This window comes from Mastacembelus armatus, chromosome 21, assembly GCF_900324485.2.
Source record: "Mastacembelus armatus chromosome 21, fMasArm1.2, whole genome shotgun sequence".
Taxonomy (NCBI): Eukaryota; Metazoa; Chordata; class Actinopteri; order Synbranchiformes; family Mastacembelidae; genus Mastacembelus; species Mastacembelus armatus.
The window spans coordinates 2,997,014-3,023,079 of record NC_046653.1 but is presented as its reverse complement, the minus strand read 5'-3'; the positions used below and the strand labels follow the sequence as shown (position 1 = coordinate 3,023,079).

At 41.2% G+C, this 26,066-nt stretch overlaps 1 protein-coding gene and 1 non-coding gene across 16 annotated transcripts in view; one reads left to right on the top strand and one right to left on the bottom strand.

The window, feature by feature from the left end:
- clasp1a (cytoplasmic linker associated protein 1a) overlaps positions 1-26,066 on the top strand; it is a 96,861-nt gene that overhangs the window by 22,315 nt on the left and 48,480 nt on the right. For all 15 annotated transcript variants that reach the window (XM_026294647.1, XM_026294646.1, XM_026294660.1 and 12 more), the window contains 6 exons: positions 11,368-11,446; positions 12,128-12,231; positions 13,097-13,188; positions 13,533-13,608; positions 14,190-14,287; positions 14,957-15,027. In XM_026294647.1, coding sequence (XP_026150432.1) covers positions 11,368-11,446; positions 12,128-12,231; positions 13,097-13,188; positions 13,533-13,608; positions 14,190-14,287; positions 14,957-15,027 — 520 coding nt within the window. The remainder of the gene's footprint in view (positions 1-11,367; positions 11,447-12,127; positions 12,232-13,096; positions 13,189-13,532; positions 13,609-14,189; positions 14,288-14,956; positions 15,028-26,066) is intronic.
- On the bottom strand, positions 11,107-11,233 carry LOC113124092 (U4atac minor spliceosomal RNA). Its single transcript, XR_003294999.1, has one exon. It is a non-coding gene; the product is annotated as a U4atac minor spliceosomal RNA (small nuclear RNA).

Genomic DNA, 26,066 nt, shown 5'->3' with positions numbered 1-26,066 from the left:
TCAACTTGGCTATTTGTTCAGTGGACTCAGCAGAGCCCAGTGTGATGTACAGCTGATGTGCTCTGTCATGGTCCAAAATGAGCATGTTTTTCAATACAGAAATGTACAGGCTACCTCTGTTGTTAGATGGAAGTTTTCTGTAGATGTGTAGTGCTGCAATATTCACAGTAAAAGTCCTATAAGCAGTGTAAACTTATTTATGAGATTTTAAATAAAGGTAATTTGATTTGAAAATGTAACACAATTTTGTTGTGTTGCAGCCTGATACTACAATTGTTTAAATTCATTTCTTTTCTCATGAATCTACACCCAGTGCCACATAATCACAAAGTGAAAACAGAATCTTAGGAATGTTTGTAAATTCATTAAAAAGGAAATCGAAATATCAGTTTACATAAGTAGAAAAGTGAAGGGGGTCTGAATATTATATGAATGCGCTGTATGTTGGTTATGTAAGATGCACATCAAACAATACAACTGATGTTGCAGGGAAATTTTAATACGTCATTGAATACAGTTGTAAAAAGGTTAACATTGTCTTTGTCCCAATAAATGGCTGATAACTTCTAAGCCTCTTCTTGCTTGCTATGATATTTTTCAGTCCCTAGCAACTTATCACCTTGCACTCATTTGTGGTTGTATGTTTGCAGTCTCACCATGACATCCTGAGCTGTCTTCGCCTTCATGTCATGTTAGCTTTGCTAGCCACACTAGTTTGCTGCCACTTTTATTAAGATGGTTGTCTGCCTGCGGAGTGATGCCTCCTCTATCCTGTCTGACAGGTGCCATGGTAGTGTATATATAACACCCTGAGTTCCAGTTAGAGGCTGAAATATTGCAGTTCAGTAAAACAAAAAAAAAGGTATAAAGAGTAACTACAAAACGGGATTCTGCTGCAGTGTGCTCTCCACATTGAGCATCAGTTAGTGTGTGTGTGTGTTTGTGTACTTGTTTATAAGGACCATTTTGTGCATGATTCTACTGAAGTGAGGAGATTTGGCAGGACAGTTTGGCTGGCCGTCATTTTTTTAGACTCCTGTTTGAGGGTTGATTTTAGGCTTAAGGTTGGAATCAAGATTAGGTTAGTTAGGGTAGGAGTTGGGATGACACAGTTAGTTGTGATGGTGAAAGCTAGGGTAAGGGGCTGGGGAATGCATTATGTCAATGAGTGTCCTCACAAAGAGGATGTGTGATATACGAAGTATGCGTGTGTGTGTGTGCGTGCATCATCAAACCAAAAGGTACAATAGCATATGACATTTTGAACAAGAACGTTGTAAGTGCTTACCCTTCAGGTTGGGTTAGAATGTGGTTGTTTTGCCTAAAATATCTCAATCTTATCTTTGTGTGTGTTCTCTGAGAGTGTGGTCACTTGTTGCTTGGATTGTTGCTGCTGTTTTTAAACACGTGCCCAGGGCGAACAGGACTCATGAGCACCTCAACTCACGTCACTGCCTGTCCCGTGGTACACCATATCTCTACCTTTAGGACACAGATGTGGTCGACTGAACCAGGACTGTTTGAAATAAACACATGTAAAATCATTTTTCAATCACACCAAGGTCTGAGCAAAAAAACTTCTGTCTTTCACCAGGCAGTGGCTCTTGTTAGATTAAAGAGCATTTGTCCAAGCTGTAATGTCCAGTGCATTTCAACCTGTCTTTCATTTCTACCACCTTAGAAAAACAAGATTTTTCAAATTTAACTTTTCTATATTTTTTTTTATTATATTATTTTTGAATCTGACTGGAATCTGGTGACCTTGATACAAAGTACAGCTAATTTAACTAAAATCTCCAGTTTTTCAGATGCATTCTGTGTGGTACTAATAAAGTGGGGTGTGCACATTCTGTGTGAAAAGATGGTTACCATATTAATGCAAGAGAGTGAGCAAAAACATAGATCCACAGACCTTAACCCTGCTGTTGTCTTTGGGTCAGTTTGAGCCATTTTCAAAAGTTAATATGTGGTAACTTGGTTTTTTTCCCATACAATTAACTAAAAATGACATGGATGGTTCCCTACTATAAGTGTAATGTTAATATGTCGGAAACAAGTTCACTAAAAAGGTGAAACTAAAAAATGGTGATCATTTTATACATGCTTTATAAGCAGTCAAAACAGAATGGGTAAATTTGACCTGGGAGGACAAAAGGTGTGTAGTAAATTTGAAGACAATACGACACACCGTTTGTCCTCCCGGGTCAAATTTGGAATGGAAGAAAACCAAAGTTATCACATCTTAACTTTTGAAAATGGGTCAAGTTGACCCGAAGATAACAGGAGTGTTTAGGATCTGTGACAAGAAACGCTGATGATAGTTTTATTGGCTTTTTCCCTTTGTCTCCATGCTGATAAAGCATTAAAAGTGTTAAATGAAATATGAATGAAAGGGTCCTGAGACAAACATGTATTAGTATCAGTAGCCGTATGTCTGGAGGAGGATGCAGAGTTTTCACTGAAGCAAGTCAAGCATGAAGTACTATCTCTGAAGGAAGTGAACTGGAACAGAGTGATCTTTGTATATTTGTGTGTATCACCAACTGTTTGTGTGTGCGCTATATTCATCTGTGTCTTTATGCTTGTTCCGCGTAAGTGCTGTCAGGTCTTTTCTGTAATGTTCCGAGTGTTTACTGCATATTCCATCGTCTACTGCCCACTGTGCCCGGGGTCTTAAGTTCTGCTGAATGAAGCTGAGTCACTATGTGGTTACTGCTGGCTAATCATGCTGCAGAAATATGATGACACCATTGCTGCTGTCTCCAAATGCTGGCATAACTTCAGAATTACCCATCCCATTACTGTTAATGGATCCAGGGCATGTTACACATAGCTTAGATGGGTGCCGCCCTTGTATAAGGCTGTGGTTAAATTGGGTTTCTCCCAGTGTGCGTTTGTGGAACAGTATTGTTACACTTTTGCTGGAGAATTTTTACTGCACTGTATTTGTTTTTGTATCATTATTATTATTATAATTATTGCCATCATAAACACAAATACTAGTTTGGAGGCATTTAAATGCACAATGTTAATAATATGAATTGAGCTTACAGTTGACATCACTCTTGGACACAGTCTTCTCCCAAATGTCATTCTCCCTAGGAGATGATTCAGTCAACAGACATCTACCTTATGTTGTCTTCTGCCAAAGCAGGCAACCTTTACTTGCAACAGTTGTGTTTTGTATTGTACGTGTATGTGTGTATTGTAGCTTGTTCACAGCAGACATTTTCATAGAAAAGCCTCAGTGAATCAAACTTCATTAACCGTGGCTGAATCATGCTTAATGAAGTGTCCTGCTACATTTTGCCCTAAAACTAACTTAAGGAAATGCAGTTGTTATTGTTATTAAGTACACCTGTGCTTTTCCTGCTATGACATGCCAAAATGTCTAATGCAGAAAAGGTCAGTCAACACAAAATAATTACACAGCTGTTCAATGACAGGAGATGACACATGGACAACTGTGACAGGAGGTGCAGATTAAATATCATGATTAGTTTTATGCCTTCAAATAAATGTGAACTAATGTTTATGCAGATTGTTGATTGAACAGATTTTATATATATATATATATATATATATATATATATATATTATTGTCATATTATGTAAATCTGTTGCGCACATCGATTGTCCCATGTTTTCGTTTTAGATAAAATCAATATCAACAAATTTGATGTCTACCATATCTACCATATATTTTTGTTTTCATGACCCATGTCCCTTGTCTGTGTTTTAACCAGTCAACATGCTGTTCTGTCTACCTGCGCAGAGTAATAATTTGCATATGGGCAATCATAGCCTTTCATTTCAGACTGTATTTGTATAAAACAGTACCAGTCACTGGTCTTATGTCTTGACAGTGGTATATGGACCAAAAGAGTCAGACATAGAAGAGCAGACTATGAATTTTTTTAGTTTTCTAGCTACTCTGTCCTTCATAGGCATAGACAAAATTGTTGGTACCCTTCTATTAAAGAAAGAAAAACCCACAATGGTCACTGAAATAACTTGAACCTGACTAAAGTAATAATATATTAATAACAATTCACTGAAACTGGTGAAAATCAGACATTGCTTTTCAGTTGTGGTTCAACAGAAACATTTAAAAAAACAAACTAATGAAACCGGCCTGGACAGAAATGATGGTACCCTAGAAAAGATTGAAAAGAATGTCCTGTAATTAGCATCACAGGTGTCTTCAAACTTGTAATCAGTCAGTCTGACTATTTAAAGGTTGAAAAGTAGTCACTGTGCTGTTTGGTATCAGGGTGTGTACCACACTGAACATGGACCACAGGAAGCTAAGGAGAGAGTTGTCTCAGGAGATTAGAAAGAAAGTTATAGACAAACATGTTAAAGGTAAAGGCTGTGAGACCATCTTGGTATCATGAGGATTATTAACCATTGAACAATGGAGGCAGAGAATAGGCCAATATTCCCATCCAGCATTTAACCCTCATGTACTGTTCGGGATGTCTTCATCCACGAAGGGTCATTTTTCACTCTTAATTTGGCCATACCTTTCACTGTATTTCAGCTAATGGAATGATTTTTGGTGACAAACCTTAATTTGACCTAAATTTTGGAAATATGATTTAGAAATTTTTCCATAGGCCAAAAATACACTGTGGGCAAATTCACTACCCTTCCGTTATGTTTGGGATGAAAACATCCACTAAAATAAACTGCTGTAAAAATATATCAGATAAATATTTTTTTTCAACTGTTTTTGTATAAATCTATTAATCAACTTCAGTTTGTTCAAATTACTAAATGTTAAAAAAATTTCAGGATTTTAACTCTTTGAATGCCAGTTTCATAAGTGATGTCATGGAGGGGGGGGCAAAAACACACAAAATGACTTATTTTCAGTCTAAAAAGTGATTGTGCACTGGATATTTTTTACCTTTTATCACAGTCTTGAATATGTCAAAGATTAGTAACAACACTGATTTTGATGCATTGTTAGTTTTTGTGCAGCATCAGATTTTAATTTTTTCTGACTAATTTGCTGTTCGTGGATGTTTTTGCTCCATTGACTGCCATTACAATGACATTTTTGACTGCACAGCTATGACACTATATAATCATGCATTCATGATGGTTGGTGGTTTCCCCAGTTGGGAAAATAGTAAAATTTGTGATTTTTACTGTTGACAACCAAATGGCCCCATTAACCCTTTACACAAACCTTTGCATAGGAAACTTAGTTTCTGGCTTTTATATGGAGTTTTATATGGACTATATCAGCATGTTATAGTGTGTAGATTCGAGCAGTGCACAAGGGTTAAAGAAAAGTTTAAATCAGCCACAATTATCCTTCATAGTGGTGTGCTTGCTGGTGGACTGCGGCTAGCAGTAGCTGTTTGCCTTCTCTTAATCTTAGCGGGCAATGTGGAAAAGAACCCCGACCCCGTGAGAGGCAAGCGTGGCGTTTCAGACACGATGGTTTGGCTGGACAATACGGCAAACAACGCTGTTTGGAGCATCAGGTGGCACAGAACCAAGAGAATCCCACACACTTACGCAAATTGAACTCCTTCAGAAATAAGTTATGGACTTAAGAGAACTTGTTGAAAGTGTGTGGAGACAGTCGAGAGACTTGATCATGAAAATGCTAAACTTCAGGAAAAGCATGAGCGCTTGGAAAATCAGAATAGACAGGATAATCTAGTCTTTTATGGCATCCCAGAGTCAGACCGAGAAACATGGGAAGAAGGTGAGAAAAAAGTACGGGACTATGTTGCTGAACATCTTGATCTGGGCAGAGCCAAAAGCGATGTGGAACTCTGGATTGAACAAGCTCACCGTGTTGGAAAGAGATCACCTGGGAGAGCAAAGCCGGTGGTGGTCCATTTCTTCCAGTGGAAGGACAAGGTAGAGATTCTATAGAAAGTACGACAGAAAACATGGGAATGGCGTGAACGAAGTAACACTGAAGATGAAGGAATAAATGGCTGAATTCGGGTGTTGGAATTGGATGGGACAATGAAGGAACATCTGACACTAGTGTAAGGTAGGACGATGGCCTCGGCCCAAATGAACTCACTATAATCTTGTGGAATGTTCAAGGGTTAAAGACTAAAGTCAACAATAGTGAGTTATTGGACACCTTGCAGTGAAACTCAATTTGGTACACTTCCCTCAGTTTATTTGAGTAAGGTTTGGTCACATGATGAGATTGAGTTTTGGTATGTATTGGCTGATTATACATGTTTTTGCCTTGTGCATAAGCGTGTGTCAAATTCTGGCCATAATATTGGAGGTATGCGTGTGTATGTACATGAGTCTATGTGAAATATTTTTCTTGGATTTATGAACAAGCAACTGACTGCATATTTTTATATTCTGACAAAAAGAGTGGATTATTTGAGGATAACATTCTTCTTACTTTTACTTCTATCTTCCCTGAGGGATCCAGTTCATATAGAGATAGAGAACACTTTTTCACACCACTGTAATTACTAAGCATGCAGGAATTAACTGTAGCTTTATGAGTTGGTGTGTCATTGATTCATTTTAAAAGAGAGTGCTGTCTGCTGTGTGGCACAGTTTGAGTTGTTCTCTGTGCTTTTGAATGTCTGAGATATCTAAAAATTAGGGTTGTCCCGATCAGGTTTTTTGTGCCCCCAATCTGATCCGAGTTGTTTTATATTGAGTATCTGCCAATACTGAGTCCGGATCTGATACCCCTATTTTCCTAACGCTAGGTGCATATTTCAAGTGTAATTTACTGATTACAACAAAATCAATGTATATGCTTAAAAACTAAATAGCTCTAAAGTGCATTAAGAATAAATACTGCCTGAATTCTTTCAGCTTTATTTTTAAATATGTACATGCATATATTTTCTTTTTCCTGTTTACTTTAACAACATAACAGTTTAGCTTTCTGTTAAAATTAGAGCCTTGTGCTAAACATGAACACCTGAATCTTAGTTCCACTTAAAAGTGGTGTAGCAGCTTAACTTGAACATAAAACCAAAATAAATAAAAACATAGTCAATAAAATGACTGCTGTCATCTTCCAGTTTGAAATTCCGCCACACTGCAGACATCAGCTTATTTCAACCACATGTTATGATGTGGTGGTGCAGTGGTGGGATGGAGGCGAGGCCCCAAATGCAGGATAAACAGATATTTAGTTTCGCTTGGATCCACCAGGTTCGGGCGCACAAACAAAAGCCGTCCGCTAGGCGTGCACAATTACTGAGTCTAGTGGCAGGGAACACACAAAGTCAAACTCTGCCACTTGGCGTACAAACAAACTCTGTCCCTCACAGACATGAACTAACATAAGCACTAGTTAATGCTCCGACAACGAACAAAGGAAAAGAAGTTCTTATACACTAAGAACAAAAGACTAATTTAACACAGGTGATACTAATCCTAATCCTGAATGTAAAGATACGTGAAGACTACATCAGGTCAGAACAGGAAATGAAAAACCAAAATAAAAGTTCAAACGGGAAACCTAAAACCCACACAATGAAAACCACAACACACGCTCTTCTTTTATGACACCTGCGACATGTGACAGCTTGACATAAAGGATCGGCGCTAGATCAGAGTAAGTAGACATCCCTACTAAACGGTTTTGATTGTCTTTGCTAGCTTAAGTTGGACTTAAATCAGTAGTGTGTCTCTGTGCGTAGCGTGTAGCTCCACGCTCTGTGGAAAAGGACAGCATGCCCAGCTGTTCTCTAGACCGATCACTGCAAAGATATTTCTCTATGTGTGCCTGCATTTCTTTATGTGTGTGTGTGTATGTGAGTGTTTCCATTGTTACTTAGATGACTTGGCAGTGAGCTAAAGAGATGAGTGAGAAGTTCTTGATTTAATTTTCAGACTTCTCCACTTCAAGTGATAGATGTTGGCTGTGGTTAGTTCCAGCGGTTCTTAGGAAGAACTGATGTGTTTCTGTGAACTGAAAGGGAGGTTAGTGAGTTGGCTTAATCAGAGGTTGGTCCCTGAAACCATAAATACCTTACAGGAAGAATTGTCCCCTCTGCAAGATTATGTTCAGTTTTTAAATTAAGTACTGATAGGCTTTTTCTGCTGTGTTTACCATCCCAGTGTTTGCCCTAGCACAGTTCAAAGGTCAAATCTAACTTTTATTGAAAGAAACATCAATATTATAACCGTTCTTTTCAGTTTTCTATGAATAATTTGTTGTGCAAATTAAAAACAATAAAAAAAACTCATGATTGCTCTCTGAGGCAATACTTCTAAAACTAAAAATGTGAAAAGTGCGATTATCTTATAACAACAATAAAGTTAAATATTTTCAAAAATAAAAAAAGAGATTTTTAGCAAATAAAGATGAATATTTTAACAGTATCAGTGGCTCCAATGAGCCCGTTTATACATTGCACATATTTTTAGAACGAACTCTACAAACTGCAAGAACAGGTACAAATATGAAAATATAATAATGAAGGCTCAAGTCACTGTATCTGGGTATTAGTGGCTGCAGTGCCACTTGAAAAACTCGAGTGGCTTACCGAGTTGATGGGTGTAAGGCCTCTAAGTGTCTCTTCAGTGTATTAGCTGTCACACTGTCCACTGCCAGAGTTTTGAGACACAACACACAGAGTGATCTTTCTTCATCCCCTACCACATTTGCCATGAATCCAAGACTAAGATACGAGTCGTCATATTTTCTCGCCATGGATTTTGGTAGTGAATTATCATTCACATTGGCCGTCATTTTTTTGTTAGTTTCAGATGCAGCACATCCGTTACTGGGTATAAATATGCTGTATTAACATACAGCTTTATTTGATGAAGAAATCAAATACTATACAAATATTTTACAGCGTTTGCATGTTGTCCCTGTGCTTGCGTGGGTTTTCTCCAGGTACTCCAGTTTTCTCCCACAGTCCAAAAAAAAACAAAACATGTATGTTAGGTTGATTAGTGACTCTAAATTGCCCATAGGAATGAGTGTGAGTGTGTGGTTGTTTGTCTTGACCCTGGTTAAGAATAAGTGGGTATAGATGATGGATGGATGGATGGATGGATGGATGGATATTTTGTCTATACTGGATGCGTGTTCACTTGCTCACTGGAAGCACGTTGCTTACTAAGAGCACACAGAGAACACCTAGGACAAAGACTATGAGCTAAAAATCCAGCAAACAATATTGTAACCCATGGGGGAGGTGATGGGTTTTAAGTAGCAGTTTCAAATGACTGAAAACACAACACTTTGCTGTCTTGTGCAGAATTGCATCATGAAATCCATAACAAAACTAATGAACAACTAAAAAACTAATACAAAATGCACAATTTAAAATAGTGGTTCCCAAAGTGGCAAAGTGGGGGGCGTGACCCTTATGGGTGTTGTGGAGCTATTACTAGGGGGTGTGCTGGCTGCTACAATATAGCATAAGATATGGCACTTCTAGCCCTGAGAAACTTTTTCATAGTTCTTATAACCTTCGGAGGAAGTTCCTGTTTTTTTGTTTACTAAGCACATTAACTATAATAGTTCTTAAAGTGCTCTTTTAGGGGACTTTATTAGGTCCTACCTTGGACTAGGTACTTTTAAATAGAATAGAAGCCATGACTGACATACAGTTACGTTGATTCATCAAACACCAAGCTAATGCAGCACCAGAGAAAAGTAAATTTTAGTAGTTTAAACAACGGCATTCACATGGAAAAACCTCACATAGACTAATGCTGACATCCAGACTGCATAGGCAACAGCTAAAATTCAGGGAGATCATGACAGATCAAGGTGCAAAAAAGTTTGGGAACCACTTCTTTCACAGAATTGAAAGTTCATTTGCATTGATACAACAAATGATATACTGTGTGAAATGTGTTTACTTGATGTATTTCTCTTTTTTGGTGGAATATTGTAAAATAGCCAGCGTAAACTGCCAAATAAAAGCGTCACTGCATGTCTGTTTTGTTTGTGGGTATGTGGTAGCGTCTCCTTTGTTCCATACTAGCCCCCATTTGACAGGAAACAGCGGGAGGTCAGTCTTCACTAGAGGTGAAAATGTAACGTGGCAACAAGCATCAGCAAAACCTGTTATTGTCAAGCATCAAAAAAAGTCTATAAGGCAGACGTTGTTCTTATTCCATTGTTTGGTAAAACTACATCATTTGTGATTCTTACCACTTGCTGTTGATGTTGGACAAACTTCCTGTTACTCCTGCAGTGTCCATTAGTTTCTGCTCTGCTTCCTGGCATCAGGTTAAGCTGTACCTCATTTTCACATATGCAGATTTCTTGCTGATTTTCCAAAATGTTTTGGGGTTCTAGAGGGAGATACCAATGACATTACAGACAAACCCCGGTGCCTAAAGCTCACAGGTTTTTGAATATGTGTGTGGGTAGAATGCGTCTGCAAAGGGGAGGATCCTGTCTGGGCTCATATGTACTGGGCTCGACTGTGCTATCTCTTTTGTTAGACTCACACTCAAACATAGGGTGCAGTTGTTGCCATGGCCTCCATGTGACACAGCTTCCCTGAGTTCAGAGAGGGAACAAGAGTGTTTGCTTCTAGGTGCTAGACTAACAAAGGTTCGACAGATGTCCTCCCTCAACTGCACCCAAGACAAGCTGAACCTAGATTTGGGATCAGGAGCTTGTGTTGAGGTAAACCTTTACATGACTACACTGTTAAAATTCCACTGATCCCTTTCAGCTCTCATCCATCCAGCCTTTGTCTGGGTGCTACCATAAGTGTAATTACCGTAATTCCCTCCAGTTGGAGAACAAAAGGATTAATCTGTTGATTGGAGCTGCAGAAAGCAGGGGGGGGGGGTGTTCACTACCTGTTCCTCCAGCAGAAGAAAGGGGGAAACTAGGTATTGTTAGAAAATGAAAATGAGAAGATGACAACAGACTCCTGAGCAAAAAGTTCCAGCACAGAGAAGCATACATTTATAACGATAGTTATGCCTGGCTGTCTTCACATGTTGGAAATCAGAGTTTTGTGTGACTTGAAGTAATAAATTTAGCATGGAACAACAAGTTGTAAAGCATTACGTCAAAGTAATAACATGTCTCAGCCACTGTGTGGTATGATGGCTATCCCACAAGATCTATTTACCAATAGCTTACTTTTAATACATATTGAGGTTTCCAAAAATTGCACCATATACTGGATAAAAGCCCAGGTGATGCATGTATGTTGTTAGGGTGTTAGCACAGCTGCTCTCACTAGGTGTTTCCTGAGCAACTCTCTTGCCCCATGACAAGGAAAGCTGTGGAGGGAGGGGCCAGAGCATCTACATCAATGTTTGGACAAAGCATGTACAGTCATGGTGTCAGTGGTAAAAATGTTTTAGTGTTTCTTTCAAACATAGATATCATTTTATTTTGTGTTTTGTCTCCACCAGGTTGCACTGCTTGGGCTGGACCTCTTATCTGCCGTAGTGTCAAGGTTACAGGAGAAATTTAGGGCCCAGGTGGGAACAGGTAAGATGCAAATATTATAGTATCTGTGGATTTACGAATCCATTCACACCTAATTTTCACCTTCATCATAGTTCCCTCCACCTTTGCTTTTTGTATCTTAACAAGTAAAAAGAAAAATAGAAATGAAATTTGAACTTTTAAGGTCACTTTTTGTTATGGTAAGTCACATTACATTATATTTTCTTCTTAGTTAACCATTACTAATTATTTTGTGAAATCTCATTTCAAACTGCACCAGTTGAGCTAAACAGTTCTTAGGGAACCCCACCCAGATATCTGGCTTTCTTCTTCCTCTAAATTTGAATTACTAATTACATTCTGTTGTGTGTATGGCAACTTTCCACTATTCCCCTCTTATGTACTTAATTGTATATTTTAGTTTGTCTCCTATTCTGATCCTAAAAATGTGGCAGGTTGTAGGCCAAAGCCAGAAGTGAAGTCTGCCTTTCTCAGTTCCAGATTTGGATATTTGCTTTTGTAACAGCAGTGTAAGAAAAATCATTTTTAGCAAGAAACACATCAATAACATAAACACTTTTGAACAGGGTGAAGCTCATTAACATCTTTATTAATTCCAGCCCACCAATTCTGTACTAGTATGTCTGATTTTTTTAATTTATATTTTCCATGCCATTGTAGCAGCATACTTAAATGTTTCCTCATGTCCTCTTCTTCCGTCAGTTCTGCCAAGCCTTATTGATCGATTGGGAGATGCCAAAGACCAAGTGCGAGAACAGGACCAAACACTGCTGCTAAAGATCATGGAACAAGCCACTACTCCACAGGTATCAACACACACACTCACACACACGGACATGCCTTAATGAGAGAGGTCACTTTTTCCATGAGTTCAGTATTTCAGCACACAGTCTGAATTAATTCTAATAATGATTAATGTAGATTTATTTTCTTCTTATGTGTTGCTGTTCTCCTGAAAGTGCACAGTCTTAGTGCAGAGTTACTGTTATTACATTAGAGTTGTTGCCATTAATCTCATTTTTAAACCTTTGACACTGTCATCCAGTACAGAAACGACCCTCTATTAGCTTATATCCCACTTTCAATGCTTAATAATGACATTGGGTGTGCTAACTGAACTGCCTTCAGTAAAAGCAACAGATAGCATATTTAACCTTAACCTAGTCATTCTTTTCAAGTACCTGTAATTGGCGCAACGTCTGATAAAGTTGATACACACTGAATGAAATTCATCAAGTTAGGAAGAAGAAAATGGTTAGCAGCTCTTTGGGTAGACAAACTGGCTGTTGTCTGTTTTCTGTCCTTTAATCTATGTTATTGCAGTAATTCAGAAGAATCCATGCAAGTATATTTGCTGCAATATTAACTTAGTGCAGATATGTTAGTATCAGTTTATATGTCAGCTGATGAGTAACAAAAAACAGTGCAGTGCAAAATTACCAAACAAGCTTTTGAAGTAATTTAGACACTGTAAAACATGACAGTCTGGTTTGGTCACAGTTCTTTAAAAACAAATATAAGGGATCTGTGTGAAAAATATGTGTTCATCTTAAAAGAAAATACTGTTGGCTTGTAAATTATCATCAGATTTTTTGAAACCCTCAATTGTCAGTGTTAGTATGCGCATCAGTATTGGTTCAGCTGTAATTTCTTTGACCTTTGTTGTTGCAGTATGTATGGGACAGAATGCTAGGAGGCTTCAAACATAAAAACAACAGGACCAGGGAGGGAGTGTGCCTTTGCCTCATTGCCACGCTGAACACGTGAGTCAAATAGCTCTGTTTCATGTCACTTTTGGTGGGAAAGACAGAATTTGCATTTGATAGAGTTTCATCTTTCCTGTTTTTTGTTTGGGAGGGGTTTCCAGTGTGTAAAATAGGAAAGATCCATTTTCCAGTTAAAGACATAGTTACTCACACTGGCTATGGTGATTAAAAAAATTAACTCCTGTAGTTTACTTAGGACTCCTTTTCAAAAAGTGGAAATCTCAGTTTGAACAACACTTTTAAAAAAAAATTACATTTCAATACCTACTAGAATTTTGCCGCATGACTTTGTATTCACCACTCTGACCATAAGTTTATTAAGTTTATTTTTTGTCTTTCAGTTATGGAGCTCAAGGACTGACCCTTAGTAAAATTGTTCCCCATATATGTAACCTCTTGGGGGACCCCACAAGTCAGGTACGTGCAGTTCTCTCTATCTCTGTTGCCAATTCATGCATTTAAATGTATTTCATGAAGATTAAAGCAGTTTGGGGAAATTTCGTGCTCTGTGTAATTACAGTAGACTTGATTTTACATAGTAGGCATAGTTGACTTTTGATAAGGACAGTTTTCTTGTTAAAGTTTTGTTATAGATCTGGAGGTAACAGTTATTAGACTAACAGCTAGGTTTCACAACTAACATTTGCTGGTTGCAACCTCTCTAATCTGAGGTCTTGCTTGCATTGGTTTCACTGTAAATTGAATGCCAGAGAGAGCTGCAGAATGTCTGATGAAAGATAGATTTCTTTTCATATTTAGAGGTGGCATAATCAGGCATCTACATTCCAGCCTCTCCCTAGTGTGAGTATTAGTAACGCAGGTTAAGGACAATGTAACCTGTCAAAATCATTTATCTAGCAATTGTACCAATGTCTTTACCTAATAAATGTTTTACAAAGGCACAAAATGACAGCTAACGCTGTCTGTAACAAAGTCTGAGAAAAAATGCTTAAATATGTTAAGGTGTTTATGATCTTGTGTGTTGCTGTGGTCATCAGGTACGTGACGGGGCTATGAGCTGCTTGGTGGAGATCTATAGACATGTGGGTGAAAGGGTGAGGATGGACCTGAGCAAAAAGGGCTTGCCACAGTCACGGTATGGTCTGTCTAATTATATTTATCCCCCTGCTTTCATCCTTTTCTGTTTTACTCTAGTTTTCACTAGGCACACAGTGTATACAGGCCAGATGCTGTTTTTTTGCTGATTTCAGACACAAAGAGACATTAGGTTTAGACAGTCCATACATAGTTCTCCCCCTAGTGGAATCTCTAAGTATTGCAGCATCTTATCAATATGTTCATGATCAAGCAACTTTGACCTGAACTGAATTTACACTACAGAAACCTAGACTGTATACAACTTCATAGCATTTCTCTCTCAGGTGTTATGTCATACTTAGCTCAGACTGCAGAAGTTACCTTATACCTTTTATCATTCCTTGTGTTTGAAATGTGAAATACCACAGCGGACTTTTCCAGCCATTAAATCTGATTTATAGTCAGCCACAGTACATGCCTGTGTCAGAATTTCATAGATCAATTTTGAACAAGCCATTCTGTGCTTCTTTTACACATTTTTTTATCACATGCCAGCAAACATAGCTTCTTACCTCTGAAGTGGTGGATGGTGTAGTCAGCCGGTCCAGGGTCCTTTTCCTTTGTGTCATTCTTTCTGCTTCACATAGTTTTCACTCCCCTTTCCTTTTTTTATTTTGTTTCATAACAGTCAATAGCAGTTTAAATTTTTTTTCTTTCACTTTTATAGGTTGAATGTAATCTTCAGCAAATTCGATGAAGTCCAAAGATCTGGGAACATGATCTCATCCTCTGGCTCGGGTAAGTAGTCCTCTTGTGTGTCATTATTTTAGCACACTGCTCCAGCCTCTGTATGCCAAATAGTTCTTAGACTGCTTGATACACACCCATCAACCAAAAAGTGAAGCATTTGTTGATCTTATTCAGAAATAGTCTGTAGAATGTTTTTTTTAAGTGCACCGCTGTGTATTCATCTTGTCAATACTCAAATACTCATGCCATTGTTATTGTGTTAGCACCCTCTAGAGCAGGGGTGTCAAACGTACGGCCCACGGGCCAGATCAGGCCCGCAAACAGGTTTAATACGGCCCGGGAGATGATTTGAAGTTTAAATTAGCTGCAATTTTTCAATGAAAGAAACTGCTGTTCTAAATGTGTCCACTGGGTGTCGCAATAGCAATTATGTTAAGCAGGCAAACTGTTTATACCGGGGCTGAGTAAGTAGGCCTATACCTGTCAGCTGACCCGGAGCTAGCTGCCTTGTCGTTCTACCTATTAAATCTTATACTTCGAACATTATGTGCTTCAGTAGTTTTTACCTTCGTTTGTATGGTGTGGTGAGTTAGCTCAGGATTAAGATGTGGAAATGACGAATGAAGTATTCGATACTTAGAAGAGTATTTGGTTCAATCCCAGATAGGCTGTGACTTAAAGTTGTATGCCTTTGTATATAGAGTAGTACGGAGCCCCGGAAGGGACATGGGAGAAAAAAATTAAAATCATAATCCCGAGAAACTTTTGCGAGATCCCGAGAAACTTTGCGAGATCCCGAGAAACTTTGCGAGATCCCGAGAAACTTTTTCATTGTAAATCTACTTCCGGGTCAGACTGTCTCCATGGAAACGACAACAATGGAAAGAATACAAGTGTGGGAGCCGTTCGTAGAGTTTTATTTTGAGCTAGGGCTCAAATACAGAGACATTAAATCAGTACTTGGCAGTAAACACGGTTTTTACCTAAATGAGAGACACCTGAAGAGAATACTTAACAAAAGGGGTTATTCTCCTCGTAAAACGTACTCCGAACTGGCGGACTTGGTTGATTTCGTTAGCAACGAACTGCAGTACTTCGGGCAACTTCACGGGTACCGTTGGATGTACGCTAAATGCCGAGAACTAAAGTAAAACAAAGGAAACAAATCTGAAGTTGTCGTTATTTTTAAGTTATCATGCCATGATTTTACCGGTCCGGCCCACTTGGGAATAGATTTTCCTCCTTCTGGCCCCTGACCTAAAATGAGTTTTATACCCCTGCTCTAGAGGGAGAGGGAGAGGGAGAGAGAGAGAGAGACTTTTTTTAGTCCTTTATTTACACAAGTCACATCATACATAGATCGTGGTGACTCAATAAATAAACAAATAAGTAAATAAATATTAAAAACATTTCAATAACTTAGGTTCAGTATAGCACTGTATAGTTAAAAATAATGAGGATTAGTTTAGCTCTGGTGCAAAGCAGAGCGCTCCTCCTTCAACAGCACACAGTGCTTTCTCACAACACCACACTGCCTCAAACATCAAGAAGTCATTCATACACTTATAAACATTAAAATCAATTAAAATTCTTGATTTAACCAGTCTGGAGAAAATTCTTTTAGCGTCACATTCGGTGTTTTGTGCCATCTTGTTTTTTCTGCTCAGGTATATTGCCATTTTAGCTTGACCAAAGATAAAATTAATGAAAAACAGTTTCTCTCTGTGAACAAAAAGGACAGTTGTGTGAAACATCAGGATTTAAAACAGAAATAAAAGAGTTCACAGAGATAATATCATGTAAAATCCTCCATTGGAGGTCGGCAGCTTTTTTGGTTAATGGTGGTTTATAAAGTGCCCCCCACTCTGGTTTAATATCAGCATTAAAACCCAGAACACTTCTCCATGGAGTGTCTACCCTCCCACTCAGCTTTTTCTTGGTTAAAACCTTGACACAAGCTCTGTAGAGCAGCTTCCCCAACACTGATCCAAAATTCATCTCTGCGTTACCTTGGCACTCCAGGAGGGGACCTTCAGACCCGTCAAGGTCAGGAACTATGTCCAGCTGAGGAAAAGGTCCTTCATCTGCAGAGTTGGTCTCGGTAATCTGGTAGTCCATCAACTGAACACGCTCCTCTGAATTTAGGGTGGTCTTCCAGTGATGTAGGAACTGATTAACAATACGTAAGGACCTTAGTCCCAATCGCGCTGCCAGGTTCTCTGCTCGCGACAGGATCGTCCCCGCGATGTTCTACAGCTCCCGGAATGTCATGGCCCTTCAGGAGATGTGTACTCTGGACAATGCAGGGGCGGTTACACCGGAGATGTCCAGACACCTGCCGTGAATCTGGGGCTCCTCCAGCAGCCAGTGTAGTGTCCCATAGCCCTTGTTTTGTTTTCTAAAACAGTTCCAGATTTTAAAAAGTCCACGGTAAAAACCCGGTAATCCAGAAACGTCCAGCGTTTTGGTATCCATTAAAAACAAAGTTTGGTCTAGCCCCAGTCCTCCAACCCTGTGTAAAAGTCCATGGGCTGTTGCTCTCCATATTATGTCTTTGGGACCAGTCTCTGGAGAAACTGGAGGTGGAAAGCTGCAGTTCTGCTGGCTAACCGGATCAGCCCCTGCCTCCCTTCATCTTTGGGCAGGTGATGGACGCTCTGAGGAATCCAGTGTAGACCGTCCCAAAAGAAGTCCACCAGCAGGGCCTGGATGTTTACCATCAGGTTTGGCAGTACTATGAATCAGAATCCACAAATATTTGTGCTCAACTCGGTCAAACGCCTTCCTGATCTAGAAAAATCAGACCAGTCTTCAAGCCCAATAGTCTGGAGACGTCCAAAATGTCGCGAATTAAATATACATTATCAAATATAGACCTATCAGGTACACAGTACGACTGGTCCCGGTGAGTGATCTGCTCCATAACCTTGGTCAGTCTCGAGGCTAATGCTTTTGAGAGCAGCTTGATGTCAGTGCACAGAAGTTCTTCAGATGGGTCAGGTCTCCCTTTTTTGGCAGCAGGGTCAGCACGGCTCTCCTGCAACTCAGCGGGAGCTGACCAACATTCATGCTGTCCCGTAGGACCTCCAGCACGTCCTGCCCTTTACTACCTAGAAAGCCTTGTAAAATTCAACAGGGAGACCAGCTATACCTGGTGCCTGCCCATTCTCCATGCCTTGGAGAGCTTTGTGGAGCTCTGTCAGCGTCAATTCTCCATCCAGTTCCCTGACCGCTTGCTCAGGGAGTTTCGGCAGGTCTTTGAAAAGGCTCTCCTCCACCACTTGTGCCCCTGACCTTTCACTGCTGTACAGCTTCGAGTAGAAGTTTACTGTCTGCTTGCGATTTCAGTGGGCTCAGATAAGAGATCCCCTGATTCTGTTCGCACAGCATGTATGAATCGTTTCTGTCCATTCTTTTGCTCTAAACTGAAGAAGAACTTAGAAGTAGCATCTCTGTCACACTTGTGAAGTGTGAACGGACCAGTGGCCCAGTGTTGTGGTGTCTAACAGGCCATTCATTTTGGCTTTTTTACTTTTGAGGGCTTCAAGTTCCACTATTTCTATCTTCAGAGCTTTCGTAGATCTAATAATGTCTCTTGTGACATTGAGAGTGTACTGCCGAATACTTTGATCTGTTCTTTTGGTAAAATCTCAACACTCTTTTAGAGAGTTAAAAACTTCCTTCTCAGATTTTAAACAATTAAATATATAAATAAAAGAATCTCTAAAATTATTAAAATTAGCACTTCTAAAAGTGCTGTGTTAAAATGCCAGTAGGCACTCTTAGGCTTTACATTCTTTTTACTGATGGTACACTGTACCATATTATGGTCTGAGATACCTACTGGAACAATAAAACACTTCATAAAAAAAGTCAGCTGATGCTTAAAATGATAAAAATGGTCCAATCTCGCCAGGGAGAGTGTGCTGTCTGTGGAGTGGGCCCACGTGTACTCTGTCTGTTTTTTTTATGTAGGTTTCTCCATACATCACTTAGCTCATGGACCTCAATCATCTCCCACAGGCGTTTACGGGAAGCCATGTTAGGTTCTGCATGGTTCCGATCGAAGATATCTGCTGTGCAGTTAAAATCACCACCCAAAATTAAAATATTAGTGCTGTCGCTATTAGCAATGACACTGTTCGGTGTATCTAAAAAACTCATCCTCTCCACTGCACTGGTGGGAGTGTACACACAGATAAATACTAAAACTTCATTCTCATAAAATGCTTACACTTTTAAAAGCCTCCTGTTTAAAATCTCTTCGACTGAGTAAGAACATGGAATAAAACTGCGAGCAAACAGCAGAGCAACACCACCACTGAGCGATGTGTTGTGACTTAAAATCGCCAGCCCATCCCACTCCTTCACCCAATCAGCAGCATTACTGTTACCTCTGTGGGTTTCGTGCAGCATCATGACATCAATCCGCTTTTGCTTCACAAGTTCATATAGCTAGCTCTCTTATTATAGTCTCTTGCTCCATTCAAGCTCGCAACAATGAATCTCATCCATTTAAAAAGTATAGATAAAAGAAACAGAGGGTAAGAACCACTCTATCATAAAACACAGCACACATTATAAAAATCGTCCTCAAGATTTCATTATTCACTTTAGTGATCAGTTTCTTTAAGCGATAAACTTCCACATCAATAAAAGCGCCTTCTCTTCTGAAATGTTTAACATCATTAATAAACTGTTTCCTGTCTGGGAAGAATTCTTGAATTACCAATTTTTTTTGCCACTTGGTGGTTCTCAGAAACTCTTTAATGTCCTCAACAGGGTAAAAAACACTTTGCTGTTCCTCTTGTGAGGCCAAAGTAAAAACAGAATCTGACACACAATTTTCACTGTCTGACTATCATCTGTTTTTGTTTCTTTCTTTGCTTGCTTTTTTCAAGTCCCTTACCTTGTTTCTTTCTCTTAACTGGTACCTTAAAAGTGGGCTCATCCTCCATCTCCACGTCTCCCATTGATATGGTGACTGGTGCCTCCAAGCGACAGCTCTGCACCTCTGTGCCTGCCTCTGCCAGTGCAGGCAACTTCAGCACTGCACCAGAATCCACTGAGCATGGCCTCTCCGGGTCCGGTTCAGTCAAGCAGGGCTTTTCCTGGTCTCGTTCAATCCCTCCGGACTTTACCGAAACCAGTTTAGCCGAGCAGGACTTCACCATAACCGGTTCAGCCAGGCAGGACTCTTTTGGGGTTATTGTAGCTCCAGTGGGCTTCTGGGCTGCAGGCTGGGCTTGGGGTTCGCTCTCTGTCAGTTCTGATGCAGCAGCCACTCCGGGGCCTTCCACAGCTGGCTGAACTGTAGCCGCAGGGGGAACGACCACAGCTGTGTCCTGCCCCGGTTGCTCAGAAACACCGGGGTCACTTTGTCTTTCAGGACATGCTCGAGCAAGATGCCCTGTTTTACCACATTTAAAACATTTAATGTCGGTATCTGAAGATACAAAGATGTTGTAATCAAAACCATCAACAATGAAAAACAGCATTTAGCTCTTCTACACCGTCTTTAAACACCATGAAAACCATTCTCCTAAAAGACACCAGGTGCTTAACAAGTGAGGACTTACAACCAAGGGGGATTCTCTTAATGGGGGAGACCAGACACCCATACTGAGAAAGCTCTTTAGTAATTACTTCCTCAGAAATAAAAGGAAGGGGGAAACCAGTCTGAGTTCGTTATTAATCACGATACCCTTCCCAGTTAGTTTAGTCACCTTATCAACGTCATTCAAAAAGACCACAATAGCACTGTTCATGCAGGAGGCAGCGACAGTATTCTCGTGCTCCACCACATCGACACTCAACACTTGCCGTGGACACCACCCAAACACCGTGCTGGCGAGTCAAACTCTCAAACTGCAACAGTTTTTGTCTTTGGAGTCACCATGCTTCTCCGACGCTGCTCTCTCACAGACACACGCACACACACACACACACACACACACACACACACACTTACACGACAAAATTGATAAATCCGAGATGTTTAAACGGAAAAAATAGCATTAAATGCTGAAACAATTGCCAAGACGCCACCCTCGCTCTTCTGCATGGCATGTGCAGAGGGAGAGAGATTTTTTTATCAACCATATATAGCCAGCATACAATGAAACAAAACAACGTTCTCCAGAACTTCAGTTGCTGCATATAACATGAGACGGCACAAGACTTCTCTTGTACAAAACTACTACTGTACAAAAGGAACACGAGACTATACTATACATAAAGGTATAATTCATTAACATCGCAAAGTGCAAACAGGAGGACATTCAAGACGGCAGGAAAAATTGAATAACATTCAGTCATATCAGACAGTGCACATTGTCTGATATGTAAGAAAGAGAACACAAGAGTAACGCCGACCAGGGCAGTACAAAAGAGCAGCAACATAATGGAGAGCAGCTATTTTTAAAGTGACAGTGTGCAGCGTAACATGAGTATAAGTGACTTGTGCAAAGATGCAATGTTGGTTGTGTCCAGCTGTCCTCACTACCCTTTTCAAGTCCTTGCGATTTGATATGGTGCAATTTCCAAACCAGGCAGTGATGGGGTTGCACAGGATGCTTTCGATAGTCTGCCTGTAGAACGGTGTGACAATAGGGGCAAGAGACGCACTTTCCTCAGCTACCTCAGAAAGTAGAGCCGCTGCTGAGCTTTCTTCACCGTTGACCTGGTTTTGAGGGACCAGGAGGTTTTCCACCAGGTGGACACAGGAATTTCATGCCCGTGTCATCAGCGAACTTGACAATGTAGTTAGAGCTGTGTGCTGCTGCACAGTCAGCAATGTGAACAGCATTGGGCTGAGCATGCAACCTTGTGGGGCTTCGGCAGTCAGTGTGGTGGTGCTTGCAGGTGTTACCAATCCTGACTGAGGTCTTTTGGTTAGGAAAGAAGGAGGAGGTGTTCACGCCCAGCAGGCTCAGTTTTTCAATTAGATGCTGAGGGATGATGGTTCCGTGGAACACTGGACCAGCTCTGTACCCTTGTCAGGGTGCTCCAGGGTTCATGGGAGTTTGTCCAAGCAGTTCACATGTGTTTGGTGGACTTTGAGAAAGCATTTGACGGCGTCCCTTGTGACATTCTGTGGGAGGTGCTCCGGAAATATGGGGTCCGGGACCCTTTGCTAAGCGCTATCTGGTCTCTGTACAACTGGAGCAGGAGCTTGGTTTGCCTTGCCGGCAGTAAGTCAGACCTGTTCCTAGCGCATGTCGGACTCCGACAGTGCTGCCCTTTGTCACCGGTTCTATTTATGGACAGAATTTCTACGTGCAGTCAGGGGCTGGAGGGGGTCCAGTTTGGGGACCACAGGATTTCATCTCTGCTTTTTGCAGATAATGTTGTCCTGTTGGCTCCATCAAGTCAGGACCTTCAGTGTGCACTGGGGTGGTTTGCAACTGAGTGTGAAGCGGCTGGGATGAGAATCAGCAACTCCAAGTCCATGGCCGTGGTTCTCAACCAGAAAAAGGTGCCTTGCCATCAGCAGGTGAGGGGAGAGATCCTGCCTCAGGTGGAGGAATTTAAGTATCTTGGGATCTTGTTCACAAGTGAGGGAAGGATGGAATGTGAGATTGACAGATGGATTGGTGAATTGGCAGCAGCAATGCAGTCGATGTACCAGTCCGTTTTGGTGGAGAAGGTTGTGGTGCACTCGATTTAGTGGTCAATCTATGTTCATACTCTCACCTATGGTCATGAGCTTTGGGTCATAACCAACAGGACAAGATCTCGGATACAAACGGCTGAAATGAGCTTCCTTCGCAGGGTGGCCGAGCGCTCCCTTAGTGATAATGTGAGGGGCATGGTCACCCGGGAGGAGCTTGGAGTAGAGCTGCTGCTCCTCCACATCGAGAGGAGCCAGCTGAGGTGGCTCGGGCATCTGTTCCGGGTGCCTCCTGGGTGCCTCCCTGGGGAGGTGTTCCAGGCATGTCCCACCAGGAGGAAGTGGCAGAGAAGATCCAGGATACGATATGAATGCATCGGTTCCACCCGGAAGAGCTGGAGGAAGGGTCCAGGGAAAAGGAAGTCTGGCCATCCCTGCTTAGGCTACTGCCCCTGTGACCTGTCCCTGGATAAGTGGAAGAGGATGGATGGATGGATTGGATGATGGTGTTGAATGATGAACTGAAGCTGCTGAACAGCATCCTAACATAGGTGTCTTTGTTGTCCAGCTGAGTGAGGGCCAGATGGAGTGTTGTGGTGATGGCATTGTCCATTGAACGGATGGGACAATACACAAACTGCAGAGGGTCCAGGATGCCTCATGACCAGCCTCTCGAAGTACTTCATGATGGTTGTCATCAGTGCAACGGAATGGTAGTAAGGCAGGACACTGGAGACTTCTTGGGCATGGGAACAGTGGTGATTGCTTTAAAGCACTTTGGAAAACTGGCACTGCTCAGGGAGATGTTGAAGATGTCTGTGAGGGCTGTTCTGCACATCCCCTGAGAACTCTACAAGGAATGTTGTCTGGCTCAGCGGCCTTCTTTGGGTTGACTCTGCCTAGAGTCCTCCTCACATCAGTGGTGGTCAGACAGAGCACCTGGTTGTTGGGAGGAGGGGGGGGTCTTCCTGCCCATCATGTTGTTGTGTGCCCTGAACAGTGCATAGAAGCTGTTCAAAGTGTCTGGAATAAAGCATGCTGTCACAGGCTGGTGTTATCATCCTTTGAAGCCCCTCCATAGGTGCCATGTATCCAGAGGTGGGAGGTAACGAAATACAAATACTTAAAAATCTACTTAAGTACAGTAATGAAGTATTTGTACTTCGTTACTGTACTTAAGTAACGACCTCCTAGTAGCCGCAGACTCTGGCCTTGTCTCCATCCTCATCCTCCTTGACCTAACTGCAGCTTTTGACACCATCTCGCACAATATTCTCCTCCATCGCCTTGCTTCCATCGGCATAGCCGGCTCGGTCCTCTCATGGTTCACCTCCTACCTCTCTGACCGCACCCAGTCCGTCCATCTCCAGAACTTCCACTCTCAGCCCTCTGCTGTCAGTTGTGGCGTGCCCCAGGGCTCTGTCCTGGGACCCCTCCTCTTCATTATTTATCTCTTTCCTCTCGGACATATCTTTAGGCAACATAACATCAATTTCCACTGTTATGCAGACGACACCCAGCTCTACCTCTCTGCTGCTCCATCTTCTGCCCTCCCCCCTCCCTCCCTCCTTACCTGCTTACATAATATCAAATCCTGGTTCACCCATAACTTTTTGAAACTCAACCCCGACAAAACTGAAATTCTCCTCGTGGGCACCAAATCCACCCTTTCTAAAACCAGCACCTTCTCCATTCTAATTGACAACAATACTGTCCTCCCCTCCCCCCAAGTTAAAAGCCTGGGTGTCATCCTAGACAGTACTCTCTCCTTCACTCAGCATATCAATACCACTACCCGGTCGGCCTACTCCCATCTCCGTAACATAAACCGCATCCGTTCTTCACTCACCATCGATAGCATGGCCATACTCGTTAATGCCTTTGTCACCTCTCGTTTGGATTACTGTAACTCACTCCTCACTGGTCTACCTCTCAAATCACTTCATAAACTACAACTTGTCCAGAACTCTGCTGCCCGAATCATCACCAGAACTCCATTCTCACATCATATTACCCCTGTCCTTAAACAACTTCACTGGCTCCCTGTGTCCTTCCGTATAAACTATAAAATCCTCCTTCTCACCTACAAAGCCCTCCACTCTATTGCCCCACCATACATCACTGATCTACTTCATATCTATTCTCCGCCTCGTACTCTCCGCTCCTCCAGTTCCACTCTCCTCTGCACCCCTACAGTGCGCCTGGCCACCATGGGCGCTAGATCCTTCAGCCACACTGCGCCCCGCCTTTGGAACATTCTCCCTCATCGCATCCGGTCGTCTCCGGACTTATCAACTTTTAAATCATCACTCAAAACGTATCTGTTCCGTATAGCGTTTTCCACCTAACTCTCTTAACTTCCCAAAGCAGCCCGTGATGTTCTACCACCCTCTGCCTATTTCATATTGTCTCATATTGTTTCATATTTGTTGTTCTGTCATCTGGGTTTTTGTGTTTCAATTTGCTTTTGCTGTACATCGCCCACTTCCTGGATGCTCTGCACTTTTGCCTTTACATTCTGGCCCTCTGTTTATGCATTGTTGTTATTGTTGTTTTAATGCACTCTATGTATTTCATGCTGTATGTTTCCTTTTTCTCTCTGTAAGGTGACCTTGAGAGTTTGAAAGGCGCCATGAAATAAAATTTATTATTATTATTATTATTAAGTAGATTTTTCAGGTATCTGTACTTTACTTGCGTATTTATTTTTATGACGACTTTTACTCCCTACATTTAAACACAAATATCTGTACTTTCTACTCCTAACATTATCAAAACAGGCTTGATACTTTTTTGACCTCCGCGGATGACGGCACGACGTAAAAGACATAACTAACAAGGAAAATCGAGAGAGTGTACAGTTTATGATAGAGAGAAAACTTGCAGTGCAACATGGAGGAAGAAAGGGATCAGGGAGTGTTGGCGAGTCAGACGACAATGCAGCAGATTCGGAAAAGCAAGACATTCCCCATCCGTGGTCGTATTTAAAAGAACTGTTCGATGTTGTTGGCTCCAAGAATGATTCATGGTGAATGTGCTGTGTTTTGTTACCTGTACCAGCACTGTGCAGGTTGTTAATAAAAGAAGAGGAATTTCCTTTTTTTGTGTCAAACTTTTTTTTTTTTGTTGAGTTAATAAAAGACGTACTGTGTATCGATGAGGATTAACAGTTAGTTCACTGATGACACGTACTCCTCCAGGTTGATGTGGTTGCCGTAGGTTGCATCCTCTCTAAACATGTGCTGGTCAGTATGCTCAAAACTGTTCTGAACCACTGGAGTTTTCAGATGCTAATCTGTGAAGGCACTAACCAAAACAGACATCCAGAGGCATCCCCCTGAACTGGATGAGTATGTCAAAATCAGCAGAACAAAATAGAAAAAAGGCACACTTACAATAAAAAGGCAGAGGTATTGCCCTGTGTTGGTCCAGTTCTGAGTGTTGTGTTAGTAGAGTTGTGACCTCTGCGCAGGGG